The sequence below is a fragment of the Balaenoptera ricei genome, chromosome 10, assembly GCF_028023285.1.
Source record: "Balaenoptera ricei isolate mBalRic1 chromosome 10, mBalRic1.hap2, whole genome shotgun sequence".
Classification (NCBI taxonomy): domain Eukaryota; kingdom Metazoa; phylum Chordata; class Mammalia; order Artiodactyla; family Balaenopteridae; genus Balaenoptera; species Balaenoptera ricei.
In genome coordinates, this window is record NC_082648.1 from 44,942,143 (window position 1) to 44,950,992 (window position 8,850).

The 8,850-nt window shown below is 52.8% G+C and overlaps 2 protein-coding genes across 3 annotated transcripts; both read left to right on the forward strand.

The window, feature by feature from the left end:
- On the forward strand, positions 1-3,831 carry LOC132372543 (sperm mitochondrial-associated cysteine-rich protein). Its single transcript, XM_059934618.1, has 2 exons — positions 1-812; positions 2,555-3,831. Exon 1 carries the CDS (start codon positions 1-3, stop codon positions 511-513), a length of 513 nt encoding a protein of 170 aa, XP_059790601.1. The 3' UTR covers positions 514-812; positions 2,555-3,831.
- Positions 3,832-5,781: 1,950 nt separating this feature from the next.
- On the forward strand, positions 5,782-8,145 carry MFSD5 (major facilitator superfamily domain containing 5). Of its 2 annotated transcripts, none has more exons than XM_059934619.1 (2): positions 5,782-5,948; positions 6,538-8,145. In XM_059934619.1, the coding sequence occupies exon 2, from the start codon at positions 6,556-6,558 to the stop codon at positions 7,906-7,908; it is 1,353 nt and encodes a 450-aa protein (XP_059790602.1). In that variant the 5' UTR covers positions 5,782-5,948; positions 6,538-6,555; the 3' UTR covers positions 7,909-8,145. The 2 variants fall into 2 exon arrangements, with proteins under 2 accessions (XP_059790602.1, XP_059790603.1); XM_059934620.1 differs by having other exon boundaries at positions 5,782-5,912.
- Positions 8,146-8,850: the final 705 nt, after the last annotated feature.

An 8,850-nucleotide genomic window follows, 5' to 3' on the forward strand; every position in this document is an offset into this window, starting at 1 on the left:
ATGGACTTCTCTCTGGGCCTACGTTTGGGGCCTCGGAACAAGGAGGCCAGCCACCAACAGCCCCCTCCACCCTCCGGGCACGGCCCACCAGCTGCCTCCCCTTGTCTGTCCTGCCCCCCCTCCGCCTGTGCCTGCCCCTGCCCTGGCTGTCCCCCTCCCAGCTGCTCCGGCACCACCTATCCCTATTACGCAGCTCCCTGCCCCTCCTGTCCCGGCCTCCCTGGCCCACCCTGTACCTGCCCCTGCCCGCCCTGCCCTGCCTGTGCCCCCTTGACTTGTCCCCTCAGTTCCTGCAGCCCCTGCTCTGCTCCGCATTTGACCTGCTGCCACCCCTCTCCCTGCCCCATGTACCCTTGCTCCAGGGGTCAAGCCGCCTGTTCCAGCTCCTGCTTGGGCTGCAGTGACAGCTGCGGCCATGGCCGGGGGGCTGCCCGGGGACCTCCAGGCTCTGCTGGCCGCTGCAGCTGCTGCTTCAGGAGACACCGCACCTCTCGACACTGTCTGATAGTCTAGCTGGGCTGTTGCCCCTTGAGAGATTGCCAGTCTTCCAGGGCACTTCTGCAGCTGCTTCCTCAGGGAGGAGGCAGAAGCTCTGGAGGACGGAGAAGGATCAGCTGGACCCCTCACCCAGGCAGGGAGAGGAGGCTGGCTGCTCAGGTCCCCCGGCCTTCTCCTCAGTCCCGGGAGTGAGAGCGGGACATCTGCTTTGAAGCTAGTTTCTGGGCATGCTCTCATTGGTTCCAGAGCCTCCTCTTCTGCAACTTCTGGAATGGAAAGTGTTCTTCTCACAGCCTCTCCCATGGCCCCTGAAGGTGAGCAAGTTGGCCATTTTCCCCTCTAGCCAGCCTCCCCTGGAGACCCTTCCTGGCTCATCTTCTCTGCAGTTTGCATGGATAAGATGGATTCTTCCTCTAGAGGCGACAGGGGATCCTTTGTCCAGGGACCACTTTTCTTGCCCTGTGGACCTCCACCCATATCCCTAAATGACCCAAGAATCTCTGAATCCCTTACCTCTCATCATGAGCCTGGTAAGGAAGGTCAATGGCTCTTGGACCAGAAGAAGAGGCTGAGCAGAGAATTCTTGGTTCCTCCCTCCCCTTGGATATCATGACATCCTTCATGGTCCTTTGCTTCTAGGAACCTGGCGCTCTCTACCTGGATGTCTTATCTCTCAAATCTCTGAGTGCTCGCCCAGCCGCATGACCTCAATCTTCCAGCAATAATCCCATCTGTTACATCCATGCTCATCTGGCAGGGGGGTGATGGAAGCTGGGAACCCTTGACTCAGGTTCCCAATGATCCCATCCACACATAGCTAGTCATAAGTCCCCTGTCCCTGGGGGTGGGGCTGGGGCTGGGGGTTTGGAGAAGCCACCAAGAGGAAGCTGGAAGTGATAGACCCTGGCATCTGCATGGGACTGGATCTTAAGCTGAGAGCCCCTAAGCACCCTTCCACATTCCCCAAGTTCTCTGACACTGGTCTGCTTCAGTCTTCTCTTTCTCAACCTCCTTCTCTGGAACCCTTTGTTCTTTCCTTTCTATCTCTGTTTATCCTTCTGCTTATCCTTCCTTCTAGCTTTCTGCACCACTCTCTCCACTTCTGTTTCCTTTTTTCTATCACCTGGACTTTCTGCCTTCACCTAACTTGTGTCTCTACATCTGTTTCCCCCACTCATCTCTCCCTTTCCCCATCTAATTTAAAATCTTGTTTTCTTCCTTTTTTTTAAAAAAGTAAATTTATTTATTTATTTTTGGCTGCATTGGGTCTTCGTTGTGGGCTTTCTCTAGTTGTGGAGAGCAGGGGCTACTCTTCGTTGTGGTGCGTGGGCTCTAGGCACAGGGGCTTCAGTAGCTGTGGCTCGGGCTCTAGAGCGCAGGCTCAATAGTTGAGCTCAGGCTCTAGAGCGCAGGCTCAGTAGTTTCAGCACATGGGCTTAGTTGCTCCACCGCATGTGGGATCTTCCTGGACTAGGGATCAAACCCACGTCCCCTGCATTGGCAGGTGGATTCTTAACCACTGCGCCACCAGGGAAGTCCCTCTTCCTTGGTCTTTTGATTCACCTCCTGCCTCTCTCTTTTTCTGTCCTATTCTGCTTCTGGGTGCAAGTCATTCTCGATCTCTTTCATTTCTATTTCCCTTTCTGTCTTTGTTCCTGTCTTCTGGGTCCAGCTGTATTTCAATTCCTATCTCTCTTTCTGCCTCCCCAATATCTGGTTTTCTCTCTCTCTCTCTTTGGGTCCTGCAGCTGCCTGCACACCAGGCCTATGTCATGCCAATCTCATTGCTGCCCAAGGGCCAGGACACCAAGTCCTCCATTGTCTGTCTGTCCCCCAAACACCCCATGCCCTGGAGTGAGTGAGGGCTGGACAGAGCTACCAGAATAGACCCTTCTTCCCCTGCCCACTGTCCAGGCCATCCATCCCTACTCGGCTCTAAGCCCAAAACTTTTAAAAAATGAAGTTTTTCTCCCAACTTCATATTCTGAAAATTGGCAACTAAAAAGAAAAAGAATTATGCATTTATGCTGCCTGTCCTGTGTAAATTATATTTCAGGGTGGCCAAATAGCTCTAAGTGGTGGAGAAAACTTATTTACAGAAGAACTCCAGCTAACGTAGAAGGAATATGCAATTAGAAAAATCACCATTTGGCAACCCCTAATGAAACAATTGATCAAAGCAAGAATCGTCAATGGATGAAACCAAGGATGGTGGTTGATGGAGAACTTTACAATGGAGGAATAAGGCTGTCACTACCTGACCCCACTGATGAATCTCAGCATCGCTAAAAACGGCACAACCACATGCCGTGTACCTCCTGATATGATGCAGTCTGAAGCACTCAGCACCACCTGTGAAGGACTCTTGCCAAACAAAGAAACAAACAAAAAAACTGAACATGATTCTAATCAAACCTCTAGAGCTAACCTCCATTTAATGAGAAATATGGGGGGTGGAGGAACAAATTAAATGACACAACAAGGAAGTAAGAAAACACATCCAGAACGTGGGACATTCTAAAGGAGATCTGACTGAATTTCTTCAACTAGTCAATGGCTGGTGGTGGTGGTGGTGGGGAGACCTTGTTTGGTTCCTGATTGGGACCACCCAATTGTAAAGAGACATTTTTAGACTGTTGGAAACATTTAATTATGAACTGAGTACTTACAATGCCAAGGAATCTGTGTTGATTTTGTTAAATGTGAAAATGGCTTTGAGGTTATGTAAGAAAAGGTCCGTATTTCCTAGAGATGCATACTGAAGTATGGAGTGAAGTGATGTATTTAAAAGTATTTTGGCAAACAAAAAAAGAAAGGAGAAGAAGGAACAAAGGGACAAAAATCAATATTGTTGAATTAAGTATATAGGGTTTCATAGAACTATGCTCTCTACCTTTATGTATGTTTGAACATTTTCATAATAGAAGTTTTAAATGATGCGCCTCTGGTAAGCATGATTCCTAGTAATTCCCAGAGCATCCTCCCCACCTGCCCTGAAAGCCAGACTTCCCCTGTGACTTCCCACACACAGACCCCAGCCCTCCTTGCCCTCTACTAGAAGTGTGTCCTAGAGATGGAATTGCCCTCCCAGGCTGTCCTTTATCCCCTTCAGTCCCCTGCTGCTCAGCTGGCACATTTCCCATGTGCAGGATCTTTCCCAGCTGTGCTTCACAGCTTCGAGGGGCCAGGGGAATCTTAAAGAGTTAACATATTTTGAATAGGTCCTACAATAAAAGTAATCCAAAATAATGTAATCTTCCTTAAAGTCTCTCTTTGTCAGGTGCTTCTGAGCAAAATGCAACTCAATAATGGAGAGCACTGGCCTCCATCCTGGAAAACAGAAGACAAAGCACGTAAGGCCATCCTGTCCCACTCCCTGCCTTCATTCAGGATGACCTCCTCCCTCACAGAAAAGACCACCAGGAACTGAGAGACTGGGTGTCAGGAGTTCAAGGGGTTTCAGTCCAGGATCAGAATGGAAGGCCATTTGGATCCCTCATGCCCTCACTCACTGAATGACCTTGGGAAATCATGATTTTTGAGTCTTCGTGTTTCTAGACAAATGCATGGGAACCAACACCTTTTCTACTCTCTAGAAGTTTGCCAGTTAGGGATAAAGGCACCTTGGAACTTGTAGGATATAAATCTCAGCTGTTTACTTTATCATAAGAAAGTATTTCTCAAGTTATAATTCCAGATTCTCCCACCCTCTACCCTCCAAGCTTTAGTATAAAGAAAACCAACATTTGCTAATCACCTGTGCAGGTGGGTGAACCCATTTAATCTTCTTAGAAATCATGAGTGTGGAACTGGAAAGATCTGGGTCCCAGTTCTGACTCTACTTCTTACCATGTGACTCTAGTCATGTTACTTGACCTTTCCAATTCTGAAGGATAATCATAGTAACTACCTAAAGGGTTGTTGTGACAGTTAAACAATTCATCTACAGCAGTTGGCCCAGGACTTCTTAAGACAGAACTTAGGTACATAATAACTGTTTGATAAGTGTTACCAGCTAATAAAGACCAGCACTTTTTAGAGTATTTTACATGTATTAACTTATTCATTTATTCATCAAATATTTATTGAATGTTTTTATGTACCATTAACCATTTTAAGTACTGGGAATACAAGTGAACAAAACAGATAAAAATCTGTAGGGAGAAGAAATAGTAAATAAGCAAAATATATAGTGTGCCAGATGGTGTTAAGTGCTATGGAGAAAATGCAGCAAAGGAGAATAGAGAGTTGGTAGGGAAGCAGGTAGATTACTGTGGCAGAGGTGGTGGTGTTTTTTCAAACAGGTTGGCCAAGGAAGGCCTCTCTGATAAGGTGACACTTGAAGACAGAACTGCAGGGGCTGAGGGAGGGAACTATGTGGATATCTGGGAGAAGAACCAGAACTTTACAGGGCACAGTGTGCAAAGGCCCTGGTGGTAGCCAGTATAGATGGAGAAGGCGTAGGAAGGAGAATGGTACGAGATAAGGTCAGAGATGTAGCAGTGGAACAGAGGACAGAGGGTTTTGTAGGCCATTATAATGATTTTGGCTTTTATGCTTTGTGAGATGGGACGCCATTGGAGGGTTTTGAGGAGATAATACTAGGGCTGGAAAGAGGTTAAATAACGTTTCCAAGGTAACACAGCTGTTAAGTGACAGAGGGTGGGCATCCGGCTCCAAGGCTGAAATTCTTAACCCTTAACTGCCACTGAACTTTAGCCTTTTTTATTTGGGCGCTGCTCTCCTGTGACTGCCGACCAAGAAACTGGGACACTGAGAAGTCATATGGCTTGCCCGAGGCCACAGAGCTGGTAAGTGACAGGGCTGGGATTTGAGCCTTGGCCGTCTGCAAACCGAAGTCCAAGTCCTTGACACCACACTGCCTCCCTCAGGTGTCTGGGCCATACTGACTTTTGGCCCGGAGGTCACTACTCTGGGAGAGGAGGTAAGCGAGGAGCCCGTCTCGGCTTGGGGAGGCGATGTTCCTTAAGAAGCTCAAGCCCCGGCTCTGCGGGACTGCTGGCATTTTCCCAGGCACAGCTGCGCTCCCTAACCCACGGCACGGAGGAAGAGACAGAAAATGTGTCTTTACTTCCAGGGGGCCCCATAGGTATCCCGGAGTCGAAGGAGCGGGTGTCACGGGAGGGCAGCGGACAGGGCCAAACCCGGAGCAGCGACCACCACCGACTCCTGTTGAGCCCCAGCAGGCTTCCGGAGCTCAGCGACCTGGTTGGGGCAAGAGGGTGGAGTAGGGGCGCGGTTTGAGCGCCGCGCCCCCGTCACGTGACGGGACCCATCATGGCTGCGGCCAGAGGGCTCCCAGGCTCCCGGAAGCAGGCTGTGAGGGGCGGGCGCGCTGGGGGAACCCGAGCCGGAGGTAGAGCGGGCAGGGCGGCCGGGCGGCCTGGAGCCGGGTGTGTCCGGAGCGTCCCCGCAGACCGGGGCAGCAGGTGAAATGGTGTCTGGGCGAGGCGCGAGCGGATGTGGCGGCGCTGGGCGGGGGCTAGGGGGCGCTTTAGGGCGGGGGGTGCCCTGACCTGGAGGAGGGGGAATCTGAGATGCACGCTCGTGACCCAGAAGCAACTCGAGAGGCCCGCGCGGGCGGTAGGGATGCCCGGGACAGATGACGAGACATTGAGGGCAAAAACGGGCTCCCCAAAGAGGATGGGAGGTAACAGAAGTATTGTATGCAGAAGCTACTGTGGGAGAGGGCAGCAGCCCCTTAACTGCAGGGCTGGGATTAGTGAAGGAACTCCCTCTCTGCTATACCAGGCAAGGATGGGGCGAATGCTCAATCTTCTCCCCTCTCCCACCCCTTCCCTGCCGCACAGCGTCCTTGGAGACCGCTCTGGCGGGCCACTCCTGCCACCCACCCAACTGGTCCCTCCGGTCTGAGCTCCGGGGGAGTGGAGTTGAGGGGTGGGGAAGTGCAGGTGGCAGCGGGGGGTTGGGTGGAGCTGCCGTCTACTTAGACACCCAGCCCCTTGACAGCGCTATCCGGGCAATGGATGTGACTCTGAAGCCCCTTTCTCTCCCCAGGTCGTCTGGGGGCCGGCCATGCTGGTGACTGCCTACATTGCCTTTGTGGTCCTCCTGGCCTCCTGCCTGGGGTTGGAGCTGTCAAGATGCCGGGCTAAGCCCTCTGGAAGAGCCTGCAGCAACCCCTCCTTCGTTCGGTTTCAACTGGACTTCTATCAGGTCTACTTCCTGGCCCTGGCAGCTGACTGGCTCCAGGCCCCCTACCTCTATAAACTCTATCAGCATTACCACTTCCTGGAGGGACAAATTGCCATCCTCTATGTCTGCGGCCTTGCCTCCACAGTCCTCTTTGGACTGGTGGCCTCCTCCCTTGTGGATTGGCTGGGTCGCAAGAAGTCTTGTGTCCTCTTCTCCCTCACTTACTCTCTCTGCTGCTTAACCAAACTCTCTCGGGACTACTTTGTGCTGCTGGTGGGCCGAGCACTTGGTGGGCTGTCCACAGCCCTGCTCTTCTCGGCCTTTGAGGCCTGGTACATCCATGAGCACGTGGAACGGCATGACTTCCCTGCAGAGTGGATCCCGGCTACCTTTGCCCGAGCTGCCTTCTGGAATCATGTGCTGGCTGTAGTGGCAGGTGTGGCAGCTGAGGCCGTGGCCTGCTGGATGGGCCTGGGGCCTGTAGCGCCCTTTGTGGCTGCCATCCCTCTCTTGGCTCTGGCTGGGGCCTTGGCCCTTCATAACTGGGGAGAGAACTATGATCGGCAGCGTGCCTTCTCAAGGACCTGTGCTGGGGGCCTGCGCTGCCTCCTGTCGGACCGTCGTGTGCTGCTGTTAGGCACCATCCAGGCCCTGTTTGAGAGTGTCATCTTCATCTTTGTCTTCCTCTGGACGCCTGTGCTGGACCCACATGGGGCCCCGCTGGGCATCATCTTCTCCAGTTTCATGGCAGCCAGCCTGCTCGGCTCTTCTCTGTACCGCATCGCTACCTCCAAGAGGTACCACCTTCAGCCCATGCACCTAGTCTCCCTCGCTGTCCTCATCGTCGTCTTCTCCCTCTTCATGTTGACCTTCTCTACCAGCCCAGGCCAGGAGAGTCCAGTGGAGTCCTTTATAGCCTTCCTTCTTATCGAATTGGCCTGTGGGCTGTACTTTCCCAGCATGAGCTTCCTGCGGAGAAAGGTGATCCCTGAGACAGAGCAAGCTGGTGTCCTCAACTGGTTCCGGGTGCCCCTGCACCTACTGGCCTGCCTGGGGCTTCTGGTCCTCCATGACAGCGATCGCAAAACGGGCACTCGGAACATGTTCAGCATCTGCTCCGCCGTTATGGTGATGGCTCTGCTGGCGGTGGTGGGGCTCTTCACTGTGGTCAGGCATGATGCTGAGCTGCGGGTGCCCTCACCCACTGGGGAGCCCTATGCCCCTGAGCTCTAATCCTGTTCCAGGACGAGGGAGCTGGGATGGACCCTTGAATCCCACCTCTCCAGGGCTGTACAGATCTCTCTGTGACTCTGCGACTATCTGGCCCCTCATCCTGTCCTGGGGCCCCTCCTGCCAGTGCTTTGGGTTGGGAAGCACATGGGGGTGATGGCCTGGAAAGAAGATGCCAAAAGTTGCCTCTGTGTCACTCCCTTCCCCCTTTCTACTTAAAAATAAACACTTTTAATTGATCATCGATTTGATTTACTCATCCTCACCTGTACCCACCTCAGTAGTTCTGGTGAGAGGGCAGCTGGAGGTTGTGAGGAGAGAGGTGGGGTTACCAGCAGAAGGTTTGTACTTCTAGCCTCTCTAAGACTGCCTCCAGCTTAAACTGAGAGCTGTGGAATTGCCTCTCAACAGAAATGGGTGGGAAATGCCTGAGGCCCCTAGATCCTCCATATCTTGTTACTCTGGGGTCAGGCACCCTCCCCGGTTGCCAAGCAAAAACCTTGCTCCACATCCAGGGTGGGGCAGTCTCTGGAGCATATGGGGCGGATGTCCATGCCACTGAGCAAAGATTCCAGGGGCTTGAGCTGCGTCTGTGACCACCCCTTGGGGCAAATCCGGAGCCTTCCTGCAGGAACAAGCTTGCAGCTCAGCACGTGCGTGCTGTCTGCCTTCTGCCTCTGTGGCTGTGGATGCACCATTTGCCCAGCATCACCGGGGTCCACCAGGTCCTGTTTCCTTGCATGAAACCCAAGTGAAGGGCTGCCAAGGAGAGACAGCAGTGAATGGATGAGGGACTGGGATCTTGTCTGTACCTGACTCTTCCCCACCCAGAGTGAGTGAGGGTGAGAGAGCCATCAGGGCAGGAAACAGTACCAGTAGGAACACCAGTTCTGTGAGCCCCTCCCTGCCTCACCTCCGATTGTATCTGCCTTTCCTTCTCCCACC

Excerpts from the sequence above, each read along its gene's own strand:
- LOC132372543 (XM_059934618.1), top strand. The coding sequence starts at position 1 with ATGGACTTCTCTCTGGGCCTACGTTTGGGGCCTCGGAACAAGGAGGCC.
- MFSD5 (XM_059934619.1), top strand. The coding sequence starts at position 6,556 with ATGCTGGTGACTGCCTACATTGCCTTTGTGGTCCTCCTGGCCTCCTGC.